The sequence below is a fragment of the Haliotis cracherodii genome, unplaced genomic scaffold, assembly GCF_022045235.1.
Source record: "Haliotis cracherodii isolate W230 unplaced genomic scaffold, xgHalCrac1.p SCAF_3, whole genome shotgun sequence".
In the NCBI taxonomy this organism is placed as follows: domain Eukaryota; kingdom Metazoa; phylum Mollusca; class Gastropoda; order Lepetellida; family Haliotidae; genus Haliotis; species Haliotis cracherodii.
The window spans coordinates 25257983-25282103 of record NW_027266286.1 but is presented as its reverse complement, the minus strand read 5'-3'; the positions used below and the strand labels follow the sequence as shown (position 1 = coordinate 25282103).

At 40.9% G+C, this 24121-nt stretch overlaps 1 protein-coding gene across 3 annotated transcripts in view; it reads left to right on the top strand.

Moving 5' to 3' along the window:
• Positions 1-4414: 4414 nt before the first annotated feature.
• LOC139473934 (alpha-taxilin-like) overlaps positions 4415-24121 on the top strand; it is a 30241-nt gene continuing 10534 nt past the window's right edge. The window contains exons 1-7 of one of the 3 annotated variants that reach the window (XM_071256755.1): positions 4415-4481; positions 16180-16453; positions 18908-19075; positions 19820-19959; positions 21368-21478; positions 22205-22270; positions 23367-23495. In XM_071256755.1, coding sequence (XP_071112856.1) covers positions 16213-16453; positions 18908-19075; positions 19820-19959; positions 21368-21478; positions 22205-22270; positions 23367-23495 — 855 coding nt within the window. In that variant the 5' untranslated portion in view covers positions 4415-4481; positions 16180-16212. Of the gene's footprint in view, positions 4482-8651; positions 8846-16179; positions 16454-18907; positions 19076-19819; positions 19960-21367; positions 21479-22204; positions 22271-23366; positions 23496-24121 lie in introns of those variants that run through there. The other 2 variants (XM_071256754.1, XM_071256753.1) reach the window with 2 other exon arrangements.

The following is a 24121-nucleotide window of genomic DNA, read 5'->3' as shown; positions in this document are numbered from 1 at the left end:
ATTATACATTGCGATATGTGTATTATACATTGCGCGATATGTGTATTATACATTGCTGTATGAGTATTATACATTAACACATGATCATAATAGATTCGAGTATTCTAGATTACCATGCGAATTATAGTCTTCAAAATGATGATCATATATCAAGAAGACACTCCCGGGCTATGTGTGGCCGTCAGTTGTAAATGTGTGATAGATATGAGCATGCTACGTCACATGTTTGAATATTTGTATATGCATAATTATTGATAATCAAAAAAATGCATTTATTTATTTACAGTTCGCGTTATTTGAGGTTAATTAAAATTGAACAAAAACAAAATCTAACTCAAAATAACTTACAAAAAAAAAAAAAAATTCCAAGTAATTTACAAGCAAAATATGTTGAAAGTGTTATCAATTCTATATGTTATTTTAGCTTAAAACTTATAAAAGTATGTACTTAAAAAAGATTACAATATAAACTTTTACCAAAATATGTTGAGAATTGTAATTTGTTGCAATTGTATTGTGTTCAATAAAACGCAATTTAAAAAAATTGTAATCTGTCATTTGTCATATATGCATATTATATGCATATGCAACTGAATCAGATCGATGAAACAACAAAAATGCAATAAAAAGTCTGTTTCCATGACAACTTTCCATGTCAAAATTGTACCACTCCATATCAAGTATTTTATTTACTTTATGTTTTAGTGAAAGTGAGAGCATCAAAAGTATATCTCAAATGACATCCCAGTCATACCTTTTTGATGAAGAAAACGTTGTCTCCCAGCTGCTCAACGCTATGTCTGGTTTGCACGTTACTGTATATTGCTGGTTGAGTCGAGGTGTTCGTGAGTGGGTTAGGTTTTACGCCGAAAACAATAACATTTCAGTTATATCACGTAATGTCGGCTTGATATGCGAGCAAAGCCCAATGTGATACGGGTCTTAGAGGTTAACCATTTTGGTGAAACCCATGAGAAGGGTTGGTGCTGCCAAACCTAGAAATTAATATGCACAAAAGTAGAACCCACGGCTACATAGTCAACACAGCGAATTGACGTGCCTTAGACGACTGGGCCACCCTACCTCCCTTTATCCGTACATCAAGATACCAGTGAGTGAGTGTTGTTGTACGCCGCAGTCAACAATACAATCCAGGTATATCGCAGCTGTGTGTAAAAATCGAGCCCTAGACAGGGACATCATTGACAATCCACACATATATTGTCAAACTATCAGCCACTAGCCTGTCATACACACCCTGAAACAAATATATCCAATACAGCCCATGCAAGTCTATAATAGTTGGCAAGTCTAGATTGACAGGATTAATTTCTGAACACGAAGAGAGTCTCTGGGATCACTGTGTAAAAACATAAAAAGGAGTACTCTTGCTATTAAGGATTTATGGGTGACGCCTCTTCTGTAATCATTACCAAACATTGTTTTAGGAAATAGAAATGGTTCATCATTTCTTCATGTACAGCTATATGTAAATACGAACATTAAGGAAGTATTGAACGAATAAATGAACGAGTAACTTTCGACAGACAACAGAAATCAGACTACCTGGCTGAGATTTAACGAGCGCTTCAACCTATCACTGATTCCGCACTCAGAACAGAAGTGATAAGATTAATTAATAGTCCACGTGATCCTGTGCACGGGTGGTAGCTCTTGGTCGACCGGTTCTCGGACCGTCTGCAGTGGAATTGAACTGCGTGTATTGGTCCCCAACGCGGCAATTGGTGCTGTGGTGGACGTTGAAGTGGCGTGCAACAGAAGACTGCGATTCCCCTCTTTGGATACGTCCTATGGCGATGTTCCGGTCGGCAGCGCTGAGTCTCGGCATATTCGAACTTGAAAAATGTTGACAATTGAACGACAAATTATTGGCTTATGCTTGCCTTTTTATAGCCACTACCATGACATAACTTGTACGTGCATTTTGCTTTACTGTCTTCCTCCTTGACATTTTTGAACAAGTGTGAAAACAATGCCGTTTTAGACATTGCAAATCGACAATGGTTGCGTTTTGACGCACCGTTTGTCGAATATCAGGCCACCAACATTTTCCAATAACATATCTCCAATTTATATACATATACCGGATTTTTTGTGTGGTCAGGTTCAATGAACTACATACTACCTGCGCGTTTCCTTTTTTGAAGAGTGTACTATATATATCAAAGGTGAGCAACTACCTGGTTTGTTAATAATCATTATAAGCTTTTAATTTGTTAATATAGATAATATGGTACTTCTTCAAATTTGAAAGACTTGAATTGCATGCAAGTTATTATCAGGGGGTCTAATCTTATATAGATTAGCATGTAGGTTACAGCTCGGGTCGTCTTCGTTTTGGATCTTATGTGTGTCGTGAACAATGAAGGTGTTTGATTGTTTGTTTGTTGTTTTACGCCGCACTCAGCAATATTCCAGCTGTATGACGGCGGTCTGTAAATAATCGAGTCTGGACCAGAGAACCCAGTGATTGACATCATGAGCATCGATCCACACAATTGGGATCGATGACATGCATCAACCAAGTCAGCGAGCCTGACCACCCGACCCCGTATAGTCGCCTTTTACGGCAAGCATAGTCGCCTTTCACGGCAAGCATGGGTTGCTGAAGACCTATTCTATACCATTAGATGGATAGATATAAATAAATGATGCAATAAAAATGTCTTTTTGTTTTAATTTTGTTAACCCCTGTTAAAAGTGAAATGGGTTGATCAACATACCTACTTTATCTTATCAGCAAAGTCACTCATCCGTGACTATACCTGGGTTGTCTCATTGTTACTGTTCACCTGTTTTTAAAAATTATACGAAGCAGGTTGATACCAGTATGGAATTATTTAGCTTGGCAAGAAACAGCCTCATTAACCTTATTGCTACAATATGGTATAAGCTCTCCTTTAATTGGTTAATTGCGGATTAATGACATAATTGGGACTTCATCTAACCCCAAGTCGTGCACTATTGTTATATAACCAAGGGTCCTTGTTTATTGTGATGCCCAATGCTTTGTTCAGTGGAAATGGTGCGATGGCGGAAAGGCATGTGGCAATTTAAGGAACTGAGAAGGATATCTAAATCCGGAATTGTACTTATCCAGCTCAGTTAACTCCACCCTTTTTCACAACGGACAAGATATCATATGATGCAAAGTCTTGAGTAAACGCCCGTTTGTCATTTTCGGAAGGACCTCACAACTGGTGTTTTTCAGAGAGGCGCTTTCATCTTGTGACGATCGTTTAGCCCCTGGATCTCTACAACACTCACTTTAAAAACCTAGATCGAGATGTTTCAATTAGTGGTGTGAGTGAGTGAGTGAGTGAGTGAGTGAGTGCGTGAGTGCGTGCGTGCGTGCGTGCGTGCGTGGGTGGGTGGGTGGGTGGGTGAGTGAGTGAGTGAGTCCTGCGGAGTATAGCAATATCCCGCCCAAGTCGTCGGAGCTTTACCTGCAAGGCCGTTATATAAAATGGAATAAATACTTCATTCACCTGATGAAGGAGTAAGCATATACCCCAAAACATTGTGTTCCTCGTGATAAAGAAGTTGACGTCCACACATTCTCTCACTTATACATGCGTTAGTTACGTCATCAAGCTGTGTGAGCGTAGGCCGTATGATGAAATGAGGCAGGGCATATAGGCTAGGAGGATATTCGTGGTACCGACGGTTAAGAAGTAACCATAACTGCACCGTACAGGACTAATCGTTCATACTTTTGTCAATTATTCATAAAAAAACAAGGGTATTAAAATTAAATCCTATGGAGGAAACTCTGACGTGTTAAATGTATGAACGGGCCATTTCCGGCTACTCACTCAGTATATACTAGCTAGTATATATAAATATATGTGTGTGTGTGTGTGTGTATGTGTGTGTGTGTGTGTGTGCGTGCGTGTGTGTGTGCGTGTGTGTGTGCGTGTGCGTGTGCGTGTGTATGGATAATGCAGTGAAGCAATAAAAATGTATTAAAAATGTATCTTTTTTAATTCGACATAGACATGGTGATGTAACAATTTATGTTACTTATGCATTCTCTTTTTAGGGAAATATTGGTTTAGCGTGAGAGTGTGGGTTAGTTCAGATCTAATGCCAAAAAATGGTAAAATATACTTTCGTCAGAGTCTTTGCTTTAAAATATTTTCGCTGGGTAATATGAACCTCTTAAATATATTTATCCTACACGTTTTGCCCCAAATGGAATAGTTATACGTTTTGCTTTGTGGACATATGCTATCTGAATGGAACATTGTTATAGATGCATTTAAAATTATTCTTCCCTGCTAGGAGACACATTATTTTATGGGGCGAATTAAATGTCCGTTTTAGAGAAAGAGACCGAGGCCCGATATGATCAGGGGAGGTAATCGTGTTGGAACTTCGTGCAGGTACTTGCTCGTGACGTCATAACATGGCAGCTGCCTGAAGCGAAGACACGACAAGACGAGAACGTAGGTCAGCGAGTAAGTGTTGCCAAGATTTACAGTAAATCGGCCACCAGGACAGGCCAACGAATTTACATACATTTAGGATAACTGTTTATGAAATATTGATTCGAAAACGGAACTTAATTCCTGCAATAAAGATAATTTCCTCGTCAGCTGCTCAAAGGCCCAATGTTTTCAAGGATGCTGATAAAAGTTAAGATTTGTTTGACTGTCTAGACCAATTATTGTGTCTACTCATCTCTAAAACAGTTGTGCGAACTCCATTGTTTTGGAGAACATTCATACACTGGGTTTGGCGTATGTATTGCCTTTTTTTATCTTGCCAATGAAATATTGATGCGATTGCAAGTTTTCAAAATACGATTTTGTGTGAAGGATCCTTCCCCTTTCGGCGTTGACCGTGTTTGGAATACGCACGTGGTCGCCAGGCAACTGGTGTCGGTTTTCATTCATTTAGACTAACATAAAAGAGATGTGCAAGAAGAGAATTTGTGCACAGATGCCATAGACCCATCAGTCGCTATCGAGTTGGACAACTCCCTGAGACTAAGTCAGATATCTGGGCTAAACCAAACCAGTTCTGCATCAAGCTTGAACCTGCAGATCGTGTGTGTGTGGGCAGAGTGAGTGATAGCTATCTCAACTTAGCTGTAAAGCCCAACTAGTACCCTACGCAGTAAGCAGGGTTACAGTAGCTATAATTTCTCACTGATTATTAGGCTCTATTTATATTTCAGCAGAGACCATATATCGGTATATGGTCTCTGATTTCAGTTTTTCCATTTTACCTTTTTTAGTAGAAATACACAGCCATTGATTTACCCTATTCGTTTGGAAAACAAGAAATGAAAATTTATTTCCAAATAATAAGTGTATTTAAGTGTACAAGTGCAGAATGCTTGAAGCATGTTGATATGATGTAGCCAGAGATTTTATCCTGGTATTATCAGGCGATTATTTCGTCAACATCTTTAGTAAATTTCAGTGAGTGGGATAATTCTAGGGTGCCCCTAAATTTGAAAAAAAACACCACTTTTTCAAATACAATGGGGCATTTTCTCATTTTGTTGTATGGGCGAGTATGTACCTCTGGAATATTTGAAATTTTCACATATAGGGCCCATGTTAGAAAATTCCTAGAATGAACCCTTCATAATTGTCTGTAAGATTCCCAAATTGAAATGTAAATTTTCTTTATTCACCTCACTTTATCATGTTTATTATGATGATGATTACTTGTTTTAGCTTTCCAAAGGCTATCATGGTCTGTCTCGCAGTCTAAACCATATTGCTTTCCCTTCCGCCCAGCCCTTCCTGTAATGCTATAGCCCGAAATAGTCTAGATTTTCAACAGGTCCTGAATGTACCATCTCACTTAGGGGTGAAACGATACAGCAAGGTCATGATCGCAATACACATATTTACGTGAAATTGAGTGGAAACATCTTGACTATAATGTTTCAGAGCATGTTCTAAAGGAAAAGCTATCTGTAAACACATGTTTGTGGCTAGTATTTTTAGTATTGAACTTGTAATGCTAATTACACCACTGTTCGGAATATTTGAATGACAAAATTACTCGTGGAGGGGGTGTCCTATAGCTGCAATATTGCTGAGTGCGGCGTTAAACAACAAACCAACCAAACATTAAACGAGTAGTAAGTAATATATTTTAGCAAGTGTATCTTCTTGTATAGATACAGAAGAAAACGTTTCATGTATCATAATTGTTTCATGAAAACTTACGATGCACCAACAAATCGTTTCACCTCTAATCTCACTGGGACTTTTTTTCGATTGATGGGCTGTGGATTGTTTCAGTCAAATTACAAATTTTCAGACTGAGCCTTGTCTAAAGCTGCCTGTGCCATGGGCACTAAGTTCGGGATGGCACAAGTATCAAGTTTGAATGATGAAAACATCCTTACGTCACTACTCCTGTTTAAAAGGTTTTCCTGAAAAAATGTTGGCACCTGTAAACAAGGCTGAAAAGGTTATTAGTTGAATGTCCCGACCATCAAGTGGAAAAATGTATGATTGATGAGTCGACATTCTTTTGTTGCTTTCCTGGTTGACTGCAGGAATATGATAGTTGTTTCAGCTTTACCACTAAATATGAACCTGGAGACTAATCCTGTTTATTGTGTTTTGCTGGAAAGCATCAAAGCCCAGGGTTATATTCTGTCTGGTGCTGTTGTGAGAAGAATCGGTTATTATTTTTAGTTATGAGTATCTGAATCACAGGTTGTAGGATGTGTTGTGTCTTCTTGTTAAGCAAGTGTCTTTGTTTGAAGTAATCCTCTCTTCAACCAGCATTGAACGAAAAACAGCTGCGAAGTCTCTGATGTGCCCATGTCCAGAGCAGTTACTTTTGGTGCTTTCATACTTTTTGTGTTTTCGTAGTTTTGGTGCTTTCGGCAGGTTTGGAAAAGAATGAGCTATGAGTATCTAATCCTGAATCCCAGGTTATGAGATGTTTGGTGACTTTGTTTCAAAATTATCCATTGTCACCCACCAGCAAGTGGGTACCCAGAGAATGAGAAGGCTAAACCTTCTAGATCCTAAACGACAGCTTGGGTTGTGTACTCAGTGCACGCTGGTCCTTTGATTGTGACACTAATTGTGTAGCATCCTGAGCATGCTGTAGGACATGGTCACTGCACAAAGTAAATATGCATTTGTTATTGATCACTGTTGATATTATCTCTTGTTCAGTCTGTGTTGAAAGCATCTGAGTCTTATTTGTCGACCATCTCTTGGCATCATTATCAGTAGATTGTATCTTGTATGCCATGGTTTTCACGGACTTTCATGAACCGAGTGTACTTGACCAAACGAAACCTCCTATTCCTGGCTTTTGGCTTCAGAGCAGTGACTGCATGTTTGTTTGTGAATGAGTGAGTTGTGTTTTAATGCCGCTTTTTACAGTATTCCAGTCATATCACAGCGTGTCAGCTTAATGTGGGAGGAAAGCCCGAAGTGATTCTGGTCTTAGATGTGTTCCACTTCTGTGAAACTCACGAGCACGGGTATGGTGCTGACAAACCTAGAAACATAAACAGGGTGTTTGTTTGTAGTACTAAAAGGGACTAAGTGAGTATGGAGGAAACTGTCTCGGTTCTCAACTGTAATCTTTGTCACTGGTTACCATGGTTGCGGTGATTTTGAGGCAAATGGCAACAGAACATTTTCACGGTTTTATCATTTTTAAAGAGGGCATTAGCAAATCAACAGCATACCAAATTTGAAAAAAGTCTTCAGGACGTCTTAGAAAACATACCAGTCAATGTCCTAGAAAATGAACCAGTCTGAAACTCTGGGCTTCACTATAACTAGTGCCCATGCTGTATTTATTAATTAACTTTGTCTTGATAATATGTTAATGTTCGTGATTTACATCATGAACATCGATCCACGCAATTGAGATCGATGACATGCATCAACCAAGTCAGTGAGTCTGACCACCCGATTCTGTTAGTCGCCTCTTACTACAAGCATGGTCGCCTTTTAAGGCAAGCATGGGTTGCTGAAGACCTATTCTACCCCGGATCTTCACGGGGCTGTTTTTTCGGGCTGCTTGGACTTATTCAACTATCTTGCAGGGAATCTTTGCTATCTGCAATCATGTGTGTGTAGTAAATCTGTTAACAATGGATGTACGTGAGTTGTGGATATATTAACAATAATTGATTTGTTGAATGTCAGACACATGAACATTATGTAAACATGTGAAAAAACATGCTACTTTCATCAATGAGATAAAAAGTCCATGCAAACTTTTATAAAAAGAGTATATGGTTCGATTCCCGACATGGGTACAACGTGTGAAGCCCATTTCTGGTGTCCCCTGCAGTGATATTGCTGGAATATTGCTAAAAGCAGCGTAAAATCAAACTCACTCGCTCACTTTAGCATGTTTGGGGGTCCCTATAGATTCAAATACCATAGGAGACCACAAGGACCTCAGGACCCCCCTGTATATCGAACACTACACACTATACTGTTCTACTGCTGGATATCTCCAGCTAACACAGGCAGTTCCTCACATATCCTCCCTCTCCAGTGCACCCCTGTCATCAGTGTGTGCAGTGTACTGATGCAGCGATGGGGGAAGCAAGTGGGCTATATTTAGCCCTCTGCTAATGTAGAGGAGGGGAGAAGCGCCCTGCGTGCAGGTGAAGGAGCCTTGTGCAGATAGTGGGATTACCCTATGTGGAATGGCTGTAGTCCCTTGAACCAGTGGAAGGACTGAAAGCGCGACAGTGGTACCGATGCTGGAACACATGAGCTGCATTCAGAGAATGTAGCCGACAGGGGCGGAACTGATGGGGCCTGTGCTCACTACAACATTGTGGGGTGTTTCTGGCTGTGCCAAATATGTAAGACATTCTTGTGTGTCCTTTCCGCATGTTTTTTTGCAAGCAGTTATTGACAGTGTGTGATCAGTGAAGGTCTATTCGGATATCAGCATGTCCATGGATATTCAACATTTGGACCCTACCTTCTCGTTTCCATGACTAGGAGGAGATTTAGGATTTTTCGGTGTTGTTTTGTAAGTTTTCTGATTTCATTTGGGCATTTTCTTTCCGGAGATTATTTTCTACATCTGTTTCCATCCATCAACACATCTTTGGCACGGTACCATTTTGTCACATTCAGTGGGAATTGTATCGGTGTTACAAATAGCACTGTTTTTTGTAAAACTTGGCAACAAATAGAGGGAAAGAATTTGATGAGATTGTGTGTCATGGAAGAACTATGTGTTTAATGGATTATATAAACGGATTATCGCATGGAGTTTGATTATATGAATGTCTCAGGATTTAACCCAGGGTTTTAAACTAAGAGCCTTTGACAGGCAAATTGGGGGAAAATTTGTTTTTTTGTTGCAAATTGATATTATTATTTGAAATGTCAAAGATTTTATTTGCCCCAACTCATAGGTGTGTTTACATTGCATTCAATGCAATAATGGATGACTAACCATTGTATTATCTTGTTCTATTTTGGTCCTATTATCAGTGAAAAGCAAGTCATCTCGACCAAGCCATCACTGTAACATGACATGGGAAGTGTGTAATTTCAATTTGGGAATTTTGACTGGCATTTGTTGCAGATTTAGGACCAGCTATGAGCCTCTGAAGTGTTCCAGATAAATCCCTGTGTCATGGATCACTCATATTATTGTAGAACTTTAAAGGATGGGAATGTGTGAACAGTCTTCAGATCTTTTGTTTTAGGATCATTGTGTGATCTTTGATTAAAAATGTTGATGTTAAATACATATCAGCAATCTGGACATAATCCCTGTGCTTGTTCATATGTAAGTCATGTCTTTGTATCCAAGACATGCTAGATCACGACCTGGATGTTACATGTATAACTTAGAGGTTTGAAAAGGGATGGAAAAAATCATATTAAACATTATAGAGGCACAAGTCATTTCTCTGGGAACAGGTTAAAATGGCCACATGTCAATATGGCCACAAACCCAAGTCAGAACAGTCACACCAGTAAGTCTCTCCCTGTTTACATAATCAGCTTGTATTTATGCTACCCTCACCTAGCTCATAGTTTCAGATGGACATCGGTCACAGGTCAGTGACTGATAAAATTCTTGACAGATAGTTTAATTAGTCAAATTTTTGACCGATAGAATTGCTAAGCAAGGCGTCACTTCATAATTTCACAATTAAATAAATAGTAAGGATTAGTCCTACTTACAGTATCAATTCAATAAAACAACGCACAGCCATTACAAATCTAGTTGAAATTCTGAGCAGCACATGTCTTTGCAGCATACTTTCTGTATCATAGGGAAATGCTGTCTCGAGCTACATTGACTTAGTCAAGTGCATTTCTTATCACCACGTTCATGGCCACATCATATATCTTCATTGGATCACAAATGGTATTGCATTGATTTGTTGTTGTGGTATGTCCACCATTTTTGTTGATTTGACATACTGACTTTTGCCATTGACTTATTACATTTCTTGGGTCCAAGTCATTGACCTATATATACAGATTTTTGTGTCAAAATCACTGTCAGGCTGAAATATTGCCAAGCATGGAGTAACACAAGAAACAATCTATCCACACTCAACAATAGTTCAGAAGACATTAAGTGTGCTTCGCAGTAGAGGTAGTGTTGAGTAGCATGGTCTATTGCCTTGACCAGTTTACACAGCAGCGTTAGAAATTGGCACTAGTCCTGGACCTTGCTGTAGACCTTGCTGTAGACCTTGCCAAACTGACCAATAGTTAACAATGGTTAAGGTATCATGAGGACTAGTAGAAATTTGCCATTTTTGAGCGTTTTGCTAAATGTTGTCATCATATCAATCACTCAATCAATGTTTTATTCCAACAAACCACCATAGGTGGTACAGGAAATATTCATATAAAGTTATAACATAAACAATAAATTGTAGGACTTTAAGGACTAGTTGCCTGAAACTATTAGTTTCTATTGCTGCAGGAAGATAAAGGCATGTGGACATGGTTCAATGATCATTTATGAAGTTTTCAGTTTTGAGGAAGGTTTAAGATAGAAACTGCATCCTGTTTTAGCATGGATTTTTGACAGGACCTAGATCCTTTGTACTTACTTACCAGGTCTGCTATAAATAATGGCAAGTGTCTGATTAATTTACACTTGATTCCGATTCGGTAGGTTTTCTTTAAATATTGAAATTCTTCTTGTACCATATTGACGTTATCATGCTTATGAAGGCAAATTGTCTTAGGATAGTGTTGATGTTTTGTCCTTATCATCTTCCTGGTGCTGTTATTAAGCATATTGTTCTGTTGTGTATGAAGCTTGTATCTTTGTTTTTTGCTCTTTTGCAGTCGGTTCTGAACATGTCGACTTTTACATGCTTTTCAGTTTTGTCCTTATTACGACATAGCTGATCACAAAAGATGACGTTATTTTTGTTTTACACACTTTTTCATAACTAAACATGCTTAAATTAAAGCATTTAAGATTCCAATGATTTCTTTCCTAACATCTTTTCACTGCCTCGGGTTGCTACAAAACATGTTTAAATTGTAAAAGTACAATCAGTGATTCATCGGGATGTAGACAGGAGGACATATGTATTGTATGAAGGCCAGTTGACTCTTTGTACAAAATACGTTTACATCATTAATATTTGTTATAAGGTTACCTGATTAATACTTTGTTTTGTTGGGAAGATGTACATAAGACATGTTGCAAATTTTATTATAAAATATTATGGGGATATATAAATGATATAAGACCATGATTACTGTTCATGTGTTTCTTGTGGGGAGTTGACACTTGTTGATAACACATGGTGAACAGACCTGAGCTCATCGGTTAAATTCAAACACTTGAGGAAATTGTCCCCTTCAAAAGCTGCATAAACAAGAGGTCACTCTGACTGATCATGAGCTGAAACCAGGTGCATTTTGCTAGCTACTCCAATGCAGAAAGTATATGAAAATCTAAGAATATGTTTGTAGGCCGGTATATATATATATATATATGTATATCAGGATTTTACATTGACTTACAATACTGGGGGTCCTGGGGACCCCCCCCAATAATTATTTTTTAAGGATCCTTGCTGGAAATTTGATAGTCCTGTAAAGTACCGGTAATGAAATGATGTAGTGTACTTTACATTATGATAATTGCTTTAGAGCCTGGAATGAATCAGTGATCATGTGGATAGTGGTCATTATTGATGGATGAAATGACATCAACCCATCACTGCTCTTGATGTTCTGTAGGTACAGTAAACATTATTGTGCATCCTTCGGGACACAGTATATTTTCTATTGCATCCCTTTCCTACATTTGTGTGCACCCCCCCCCCGTTAAACCCTGATATGTACTATATAGTCATATGTTACTGCCTTGCATTGAGCTGGGCAGTCAGTCAGTGAGGGACTCTGGAATGTCTACTGACCATACTTTACTGACCTGCTGACAGTTTTATAGTCTGTCTCACAGACCCGAGGAAAATAAAAATAACAAAGGAGTACAACTCAGTCTAGAATGATTTGGCAAGTCTAGATTGCTTCAGCTCTGGAATTAAGGATTGTTTTGGGCCTCATTTTGATTTGATTTTCGTATTTCGTAGATATTTATTTGTAAATAAGATAACTTTATTTCTGGGACTAAATGTCAGTCTAACACTAACAGTTTTAGTACAAAATAAGATCATTCTAGACAGGTATATTTTCAGCGAATTGCATGTGAGCATGGTGAGTAGATCAGATTGATGCTGAAGCTGCAGACTAAATGGTAAAGGATGCTCAGTGTTTTACCTTGACTTACAAAAATGGAGTTCCAGTGGACCAGCTGGTGGACCCTGGTAATTAATTTTAAGGGTCCCTGCAGGCAATACGAGGGTCCTGTAAAGTAGTGAAATGGTGTAGTATACTGTACCTTTTGACAATTATTTTAGAGCCTGGAACATGTGGAATGAATCAGTGAGCATGTGGTTATGATTAATGGATGAAATAACAAGCCTATGACTTCTCTTGATGCGCAGTATGTACAATGAATATTATTGTGCATTCCTCGAGAAGCAGAATATTTTTTTCTGCATCCAGTCTCACATTTGTTCATCGCGAAAAAACTGTGACAGAATATGACATTGTATGAGAACAGATGCAGAGTGTGGATTATGTAAGCAAGGCAATTGTTTACATGATAAAGGGGAACTTGATCCGTGTGATGCAATGATGTTCTCTTGATGATGTAAGTAGTGAAATTTAATCTGGAAATAATGACTTCTGTTGTCAACAGGGGGTTCATGTGTCTAGATAAAATGACAGTGTATGTGTGGAACACATTGACTTACCATCCATATGGGGAACGTTGGAATTTGTGCTTAAGCTTACAATACAAGTGTGGTAATAGTAATAATAATAATAACAAGTATTGTTATCACAATTGATCTTTGAGGAAATAGGTCTAATTTGGGGACAATGGTAAGTATGGAATGATCGTTTCTTATTTCTGTTAGATTTGCATTTATGATGGCGTGTCTTTGTTAAGTCATTGACTTCATAGGTAAAGTTTGAATTTGTTCAGCATTGTTAAGTGGATAACTTATATGGGTGTAAGCTATTTGTGGCAATCCATCCATTACCATGGTAACATGTGAAAAAGTTAACATTGATGCTGTGTTACACTATTGGCAGACATAAACATGGTAAACATGGGATAAATGACGTGAAAGTAAGTAATGTTTGACAATAAATTTGCCATTAATGATTTGTGTTTGTCGAACATGTCGAAACTGCACCTTGTTTGAAAAGATACTCGTGATCAGCTCTTGTTTATTCAGCATGTTGAGGATATGTTCACACATGTGTATTGGACATTTACAAGGGTACTCAAAGTAAATCTCTACAGTTCAAGTGCTTATTGGTTCAGGACTATTGCAATATTACATCTATACTACCCGAGTACCATTTGATGTTGCAATATATTAGCTGGACTGTTGCAATATTACCAAACTACAGCTATGCTACCATTTGATGTTGCAATAGTTGTACCACTACTGCAATAATATTGCACCCGTGAATATCCAGGTTATAATAGGTCTTCAGCAACCCATGCTTGCCGTAAAAGGCGACTTTGCTTGCCGTAAAAGGCGACTTTGCTTGTTGTAAGAGGTGACTAACAGGATACAGTGTTCAGGCTCGCTGGCTGGGTTGATGCATGTCATCGTATCCCAATTGCGTGGATGGATGCTTACGTCGTCAGTCACTGGATTGTCTGGTCCAGGCTCCATTATTTACAGACTGCCGTCATAGGGCTGGAATATTGCTGAGTGCGGCATTAAACAACAAGCAAACCAAATCAAACCTTGTCATGTCCATGTTACCATGGTAACGTCTGTGACTACTGACATTTAATGTTCACTCACTAAATTGAATTAAGATAAACTTTTTTTACATTTTTCAAAATAAGAACCAAGTTTGCATCACTGTATCCATGGTATCTCTGCAGTTTATCATGTTTATTCTAATATGTAATCCGTTGTAAATATATGTCAGTAGATTTATCTGTGTAGAACATGTAGAAGTAGTTCTGTTATTATGCTGACTCGGAACCGATGTCAGCCATGAGTTGAGTGACATTTGTTGATGAACCCCAGGCTGACGCACCAGACACTGAAAGTTCATGTGAGGGTCGCGGTGACCTGGGATCTTACAGAGGCATCTTGGATCAGGTTCATTTTGACTACATTACACTCGTAACAGTAGTAGAAATAGGATGAGCATAGGTTTAACTACATGATAACCCTCAAAATCGAGGGGTCCTTGTCCAAGCCCAATGTTAAAAGTACCGATAAAGATTTAGAATTTGATTTGACATGTTTAGGGGATCCAGAGGGATAATCACAGATGTCATTCTATACTTTGCAAAAAAAGAATTGCTAAAGTGATTTTAAATGTATCTTTTATATATGAATTAAATAATCAGCAGATGGTAATCAATTGTTCACTATGGGCAAACATCACTGTCATTGACCCAGGTTCCATTTGGCACTCATGGAACAGTAGATTTTCAAGGTGAAGGTCATCTGTTCTCAATATCTTTTATGGCCAGCATTAGAGTCCAAAACTGAATGGCATCGTTGACCCATGGATGGTTCCGAATTGTGGCCTGGGGAATGTTCAACCAATTCCATTCTGCCTGCAGTGTGTGACAACTGGTGGAGGATCTGTGGTTGTTGCTGACATGCTCACAGTCGTTGATCCAGTGCATCCCGTAAATGTTCAATCCTTCAAATCTGGAGACCAGGAGGGCTATGGCAGGACCTGGGTGTTGTGATTCTTGAAAAAGGCTGTTGTCAGTCTTGCCGTGCGAGGTCGTGTGTTGTCTTGTTGGAAAATGATGTTCACTTGTTACATAATGGGAAGGACGTGTGGCCGAAGAATCTCATCTGTGTAACCTTGTGCCGTTAAATGCCCCAGAACTTGCACGAAGTCTGTAGGAGATGGCTGCCCTCGTCACCATACTACCACCACTATATCTGTCCACATCCTGTATGCAGTTTCGTGCATAACATTCCCCTTGAATAGCTACATTTATACCATCTGCGCGGCAAAGCATATAACGTGACTTGTCACTAAACAAAACATGTCTCAGTTGTGACCATACTCTGTGACCTTGACACCACTGACATCGCAGCTGACAATGCTGGCCCATCAAAATGACACCTCGAACTGGTGGTCTGGTGCGAATGTCTTCAGCGTGTAAACAGTTTCTCTCTGTCTGGGCTGATATGCTACGCAATCCTGGTATTGCTGTAGTTGGGGGCCGTTGTGGTTCTTTCACATAAATGACGTAGTTGTATGAATCTGTCCTGTGGTCTAGTAGTGATACGTGGTCAACAGCATCTGGGAAGGTCCTGTCTGGGTCCCCTGTGTCTGATAACGGTTCCACAGTCTTGTAATATGTGCTTGGTGCTACAATAAAAAAACCTGGCTAGCCGCTACAGCCATAGATGATTCGCCTGTTTGCCATCGGCTGATGTTGCGTCGGGCTTCAGTCAGTCGTGACATGTTTTCACTGTTCACGTGCTGTAGGATTGTGATAGCATGCAAATGAAGACCCAATGTTTTTATAACCCAACAAATGATATTAACAGTTAGTCTAATCAGCTTTTGGAAGAGCAGATTATGTTTCCAAACTGTATTAACCCATTTTCTATAACAGGTTTCAGAGTCAGACAAACCTAGCCAGGAAACCATGGATACTGCCGTAGAACAAGTTCAGGAGCAGCCATCTTCAACAACGCCATCTGTTGAGGCCCAGATGGAGCAAAGGGAGGTAGCTCCAGTGGTGTCAGAAAAGGAAGAAGTGGCTGTTCCAGACAGTACATCAGAGCCTAAAGTCGAAGGAGACGTGGATACTAATGGAGACATCAGCGACGAGGGGCTGAACGGGGACATGGAAGACCTTTCGCTTAACAGAGAATCAGAATCACCAGGTATTATACAATAGACATAGCCAGGTGTGTTGATGTCACATGGGGTCTAACATCACTTTCCAGGTTATTACGCTTACATAGAAATGTGCATGCACATGTGTGTGTATTTGTGTGTGTATTTGTGTGTGTCTGTGCCCAGACTAAGGCTGGTTTTATGGTTCTAGCCACTGAGCATGCTGAGAAACCATGCCTCTCACATGGATACCCCATTCAAACACAGTACAGTCAAGTCCCGTTAATCCAACATCGATGGTTACATATGATTATGTCGGATTAACGAGTATGTCGGATAAACAAAATTTAGTAGTATCAAAGTTCGTGATCGAAAATCGGACAACGACACGATAGATAGGATTCAAACACGTAATAAAAAATATAAAATATATATTCATATTGTTATGTTACATTGTTGGCGGAATATGTTTTCTAATCATGCAACCTCTAAAGTTTAACACAAAACAACTGTTACGGACTGTATGGCTGATTCAAAATACTTTAAAAAGCATAGTATGGAATGGAAGTCGCAACTTTGAAACTGGTACCCAAAGCTTAAGAAAGCTGCTTTCTAAGTGGCTAACGTCGACTTCCTGTTGGTTATTTCATAGGTAGGTCATAGTTCGCGAAAGGTTGTTCTGACGTGACCTGTAATGGGATGTCCTCATCGATAGCGAGGACTTGTATTTGATTTTAATTAGATTGAGGTAATCTAAGCATGTGAATTATCCTGTTTTCTTTATTTAAAGCATTAATTGTTTATTGTTAAGCAAGTTTATCTCTGCAGCCATTGTAATATGCAGCTAACAGCCGCTGTACGCTGATCACTGTGTCAGATTAACGAGACTGATTAATGAGTGATTTCGGTAATTCGTTGCAAATTAGGTGTGTCGGAGTCGGTGTGCGAGACTGTCGGATTAATGGATCTAAATAGCACTGATTTATTTGGTTCCCATCATTAGTGTCGGATAAAGCAAATTGTCGGATTAACGCGACTTGACTGTATACTGATTCCAAGCTGACCAGTACTTGTTTTAGCCCGTCATGCCAAACGCCAAGCAGAAACACAAGTACCATTTTTAAACATCTCTTGGTAAGATGCGGCCTGGGATCGGACCACAGACCTTCCGCTCTCACAGATGCTCTATCCACTAGAGGTGGTCAGACATCTGATTGCATAGGGCATATGCAGCTGGAAACTAGCTTGAATGTCTCGCCTACACTAAGATATTTGTTCTGGATCATGTGGATGGCTGTTCCAGAGCATGTCCTCTTTAAATACTTTCCAGGGATGCAAGTTCATGCCTAATGAGAATAATGTGGTCCCGGTTATCATGATTGTACTTCAGTAGGCTAGGTATACAGGGTGGCTTTCTTTCTATTTTAAAAAAAATGGGGGGGGGGGAAGTCAGGTAGCCTAGTGATTAAAGCGTTTGCTCAGACTCATTTCAAAAACCTTGCAACTGAATGAACAAATGAACAGTATCACTGAAAATGTTTTTAGTGTCCCTCTGGCAATCAGAAAAAAATAATTATTTTTAGCATGTTTAGAACTTGCCTGAAAGATTCACTAGCCCAAACAGTGATAACATGTATACCATGTGTACATCCCTTAAACATGTCGAAAAGCCCAAAATTCTTCTGACCCGTGAACATGGTGAAGATCCGGGATGGAATAGGTCTACAGCAACCCATGCTTGCCTTGAAAATCAACTATGCTTTTCGTAAAAGGCGACTAATGGGATCGGGTGGTCAGGCTCGCTGACTTAGTTGATGCATGTCATCGATCCCAATCCTGGATCCATGTTCATGATGTAAATCACTGGATTGTCTGGTCCAGACTCGATTATTTACAGACTGCCATCATATAGCTGGAATATTGCTGAGTGCGGCGTTAAACAACAACAACAACAAACAAACAAACAAAATTCTTCTAGACCTCAAGTTACCTTGCACATGTGACTTAGGCCAAGCACGTATAAGTATATTTAACATGTTTAAGGTATGGGTTGGTAGGCATGGTTGTATATTTAGTTTAACAAAATGATAATGTTAACACTGATGGCTTATTCGGAACTGACGTTAGTTGGATGTTTCTCAGATTTGTAGGTCACAGTAACTACAGCAGCCATGATATGCGTCAAACGTCTAATGTTTTTCAACCGTTTCCATGGTTACATTATGGTTTTATGTTCTTGACATCGCTTTTCCGCTGTAAAAAACATTTGGGTCGCAAATAAAGCATTGAGTCAGTCGGGTTACGTGGAACACAAATATTTCTTTAGTTGGCCTTGTTATATTATCTGTTCATCCATTTGGACAGAAACAATCAAGAAGTTGCTATCGATAAAATAATTTCACGTCTTGAGGTTCTATCAACTTCTAGAATCCAAATTCAAAGACTTGATGATGTCTTGATACACTGCAAGTTTAATCTCTGTTATTTGTCTGTTGCCATAGAAACCACCCCAGCAGTCGTTGACTCCACACAGGATACTAAAACAGACAAGTCAAAGTCCCAGAACAGCAAGGTTTCCTCGACAACGGTTGCCAAGGGTGACAGTAAGTCTGACTCCTCCTCCTCCAAGCCATCTGGCAAAAGCAAGAAGAAAGAGGACAAGAGTATAGGTAATAAATGGGGACAGTTGAGACAATGCCTCCCAGGTTCGTAACTGAAATAATGTGGTCTGTTACATGACTTGCAGGCATTGCAGAGTAGACATGGTTACCATAGTTACTGGTTCCCCCTTAGATGGATGTGTTCTCTGCAACACCGAGACATCATTCAATCTCTGTGCCTTAGAAAACCGAGTTGCACGATCATGTGTGTACGCTAAGGTGACAATCGTTTATTTGTTATCTAATGGCACACTCAGCAATATTTCAGCTACGTGACTGTAAGCTGTAAATATACCTAGTCTGGACCAGAGGGTCCAATTAGCAATGATCTGTAACTATCGAAGGAGAGGTACTGTGTCTAACTCTCTAACGATTCACGGGCAGCTTGGCTTGTGTACTCCCGAGGGAGCTGAGATTGAAAATCGCTTGCACACTGATCCATTGACTGGGATAATAAAGTAGTGCTTTGAGCGTGCTTTAGGGTGTGGAATTGACGCATTATAAATATGGACCACACAATCCAGTGATTGACATCACCATTTGTCGGGCAGGAAGGTGGGATAGCCTAGATGTTGATGTGTTCGAACACGACTGAACCGTGTTTGTTTCCCGACGTGGGTCCCACATGTGAATTTGTGTGAAAAGCGAACATTCAGTGCATGATGTTGACGACATGAGCTTGCTGCTCTTGGTGTGACCATGTTGTCGTGTTGACCTGTTCCTGCTGCTGACTGCTGTGTTTGGTTTCCACAGAGCACATCCTGCGAGCCCTCAACAGCCTCCATACAACGGAGGAGAAGTTGGCAGCGCTGTGTAAAAAATATGCTGATCTACATGAAGAGCATAGAGTCTTGCAGGCCTCCTTCAAACAGGCCCAGAGGAAGATGGTTGTGGTATGTTGACTGTGTGGGTTGGGGCAGGCTCTGTGTGTGGGGTGGGGCAGGCCCTGTGTGTGGGGTGGGGCAGGCCCTGTGTTGTGTGGGGCAGGCTCTGTATGTGGGGTGGTGCAGGCCCTGTGTGTTGTGTGGGGTGGTGCAGGCCCTGTGTGTTGTGTGGGGTGGTGCAGGCCCTGTGTGTTGTGTGGGGTGGTGCAGGCCCTGTGTGTGGGCTGGTGCAGGCCCTTGATGTGGGCTGGTGCAGGCCCTGTGTGTCTGGTGGCGCAGGCCCTCTGTGTTGTGTGGGATGGTGCAGGCCCTGTGTGTTGTGTGGGGTGGTGCAGGCCCTGTGTGTGGGCTGGTGCAGGCCCTTGATGTGGGCTGGTGCAGGCCCTGTGTGTCTGGTGGCGCAGGCCCTCTGTGTTGTGTGGGATGGTGCAGGCCCTGTGTGTTGTGTGGGGTGGTGCAGGCCCTGTGTGTTGTGTGGGGTGGCGCAGGCCCTGTGTGTTGTGTGGGGTGGGGCAGGCCCTGTTTGTTGTGTGGGGTGGGGCAGGCCCTGTGTGTTGTGTGGGGTGGGGCAGGCCCTGTGTGTTGTGTGGGGTGGTGCAGGCCCTGTGTGTGGGGTGGGGCAGGCCCTGTGTGTTGTTTGGGGTGGTGCAGGCCCTGTGTGTTGTTTGGGGTGGTGCAGGCCCTGTGTGTGGGGTGGGGCAGGCCGTGTGTTGTGTGATGTGGTGCAAGCTGTGTGTGTGGGGTGTGGCAGGCTCTGTACGTGGGGTGGGTCAATCTCAGTGTGTTGTGGTGCAGGCCCTGTGTGTTGTGTGGGGTGGGGTGGGGCAGGCTGTGTACGTGGGGTGGGACAGGCACTGTGTGTGTGTATGGGTGTGGGGGTGTGGGGCAGGCTGTGTGTGGGGGGCGGGGCCAGCTGTGTGTGTGGGGTTGGGTGGGGCCAGCTGTGTATGGGGTGGGATAGGCTCTGTTTGGGGGGTGGGGCAGGCTCTGTTTGGGTAGGGGCAGGCTCAGGCTCTGTGTGGGATTGGGCAGGCTTTGTGTGTGTGGGGTGGGGCAAGCTGTATGTGTTTCGGGTTGGGCAGGCTCTGTGTGTGGGTTTGAGCAAGCTGTGTATGGGGTGGGGTAGGCTCTGTTGGTGGGGTGGGGCAGGCTCTGTGTGTGTGTGGGTTGGGGTTGGGCAGGCTGTGTGTGTGGGTTTGAGCAAGCTGTGTATGGGGTGGGGTAGGCTCTGTTGGTGGGATGGGGCAGGCTCTGTGTGTGTGTGGGTTGGGGTTGGGCAGGCTGTGTGTTTGGTGGGGTAGGCTCTGTGTGTGGGATTGGATTCATTATTAAAATCTCTGTCGTGTGCGAGTGATTTCTTATTAATAGATGATATATGATAGTAATACCTTAACCTGAAAAACAAAACTGTTGACAGACTGTTCGAGAGAAGGACCAACTTCAATCGGAACATACCAAGGCTGTGATGGCTAAGTCCAAGCTGGAGAGTCTGTGTCGGGAGCTTCAGAAACACAACAGGGTCATAAAGGTGAGTGTCCAATCTGAACAGTAGATACTGTAGGCTCAGTTAGGGCCTGTTAGGCCTTGAAAAATAACCTTTAAGAATGAATGTCAAGATTAACACACTCATGGGGATCCCGGGTAAAAATATAGGCCCAGGCAACCTAGGCTTGTTATTAGAGTCAACGAAATGGATCGGGTGGCCTGGCTTGATGACTGGGTTGATTGCATACCCAATTACAACAAATGAATCAACATGATCAAAGCAAACCTGATTTCCCCGGAAGGTTCATTTTTCCTATGTTGAATTTGCAGAAGTGAACATGTTGGCCGGGTAAACTTCAAAAGAGCTACGGATTCAAGTTTCATTCCTAATACAGAATGTTAATACAAATGTTGAAACAATTTCAATGTTAGTTCACCTGCTTCTTTCTAACATTGTGTAGACCTGTGAAGATCTGGGGTAGAATAGGTCTTCAGCAACCCATACTTGTAAGAGGCGACAAATTGGATCGGGTGGTCAGGCTCGCTGATTTGGCTGACGCATGTCATCGATCCCATCCCTTGCTCATGATGTCAGTCACTGGATTGTCTGGTCCAGACTCTATTATTTACAGACCGCCGTCATATAGCTGGAATATTGCTGAGTAAGGCGTTAAACAACAAACAAACGAAATCTAACAATGTGTGATGTAACTTTGTTTGATGCTTGTGATCAATGTTAATCTTCATACAAACATCTTTTCCATCACAGGAGGAGAGTCTGGCTCGGGCCAGGGAAGAAGATGAAAAGAGGAAAGAAATCTCAAATAAATTTCAGGTAACCAAAACAAACAGTCTCACTCTCACTTTATGTCCAGCTGTGAGTTTAAACATTATACCACGGTGGTCCCATCTTTAGCGGGGCTTTCTTGACTCTATCCTGTTATGATATACTACACGAAAGAAGTTAGGGAACAACGTATGACTGTAGTTAACTGCCATGGCATGACACTTTTCTTTTATCACTGACTTCTCTTGAATCTCAATGTCATTCATATCTGATCTTAGTGCTCGCTCCAACCACACATAGATCTGAGGATATGCCATTATAGGTCATGTCAGAAGGACCTTTCATCCAACCAATCAGAGTGTCCCTTATGAGAAACTTTGAAACTAGTCTTCTACAGGTCAAGAAAGCTGCTTTCTGATTGGCTAATGTCGCCTTTTGTTAGTCATTTCAAAGTTCGTGAAAAGTCGTTCTGACGTGTTCTGTAATGGAATGTCCTCAGGTCTGTGTGTAGTGATAACGAGTACTAAGGTCTCATTTTTGATGAGATTGACCTGAAGTCAAATTAGAATGCCTGTTATCAGAGGCCTACATTAAACATAACAGCATCGTCCAAGCGAGCATTGATATAGTCTACTCAAAAGAAGTCAAAGAACATCCGATTCTTTAATATTACTAGAGTTGGTTTGTCATGAGGACACATTTACTGTAGAAATTACATAGCTGGAATACTGCTGAGTGCGGCATTAAACAACAAACAAACAAACAAACTTGACCCGTGAAGATCCGGGGTAGAAAAGGTCTTCAGCAACCCATACTTGCCGTAAAAGGCGACTATCCTTGTCGTAAGAGGCGACTAACTGGATCGGGTGGTCAGGCTTGCTGACTTGGTTGATGCATGTCATCGATCCCAGTTGTGTGGAACAATGCTCGTGATGTCAATCAGTGGATTGTCTGGTCCATATAGCTGGAATATAGCCGAGTGAGGCGTTAAACAACAAACCAACAACCAACCAATGATAGAATCAGGGGCTCTTGAACTTCTGTTTGAGTACTATATTTAATCAAATCAGAACTCTGCAATGAATAAACTTTAATGTTATCAGCTGACGTTGTCCCTAATTGCCAATTATTTATTTGATTCCAGCAAACGATTGGTGAGATTCAGAGTCAGATGACCGACAATCACGAACGCAACATCAAACTACGAGAAGACAATACTGAACTGGCAGGGAAACTGAAGAAATTTGTGGAGCAATACGAACTACGAGAACAGGTGAGTACCTGTCTTATCTATAGCCCAGGACGTGTTTCAACAACATGAAAACATTGAGGGGTGTTAAGTCAATAAAAATAATTGTGTATTGGTTATAGCAAGATTTGATAATACTTGATTTTTGTAGAAAAATATTATTAATATTTTCACCAAGTGAAATCACTTTTTAATTCAATATTACTTTCACCCATGCAGTTTCCGGGGTAGAATAGGTCTTCAGTTTACTTCATTGATCGTAAGAGGCAACCAAACAGAATCAGTTTATTACATGTCATCATACTCTAACGGCCTGTATTGTTTCTCACAATATGGATCACTGGATTGTCTGATCCAGACTTGATTATTTACAGGTTGTCATATAGCTAGAATATTGCTGAGTGCGGTGTCATACAACAAACAATGAAAACAAAACGCAGAACTACTTTCAGTCCGACTAATAATTTATCAGACAATTACTAGGAAATACACTAGAAGTAGACCATTGGAATATTTTTTGTCACTTAAGATGGTCATCTCATCTCCTGATCTGAATATACCACATATTCCTCGGGGCTGCATAGGGGTGGTTGGGTAGCCTAGTGGTTAAAGCCTTCACTTGTCACGCCCGTGTTCGATTCCAGACATGG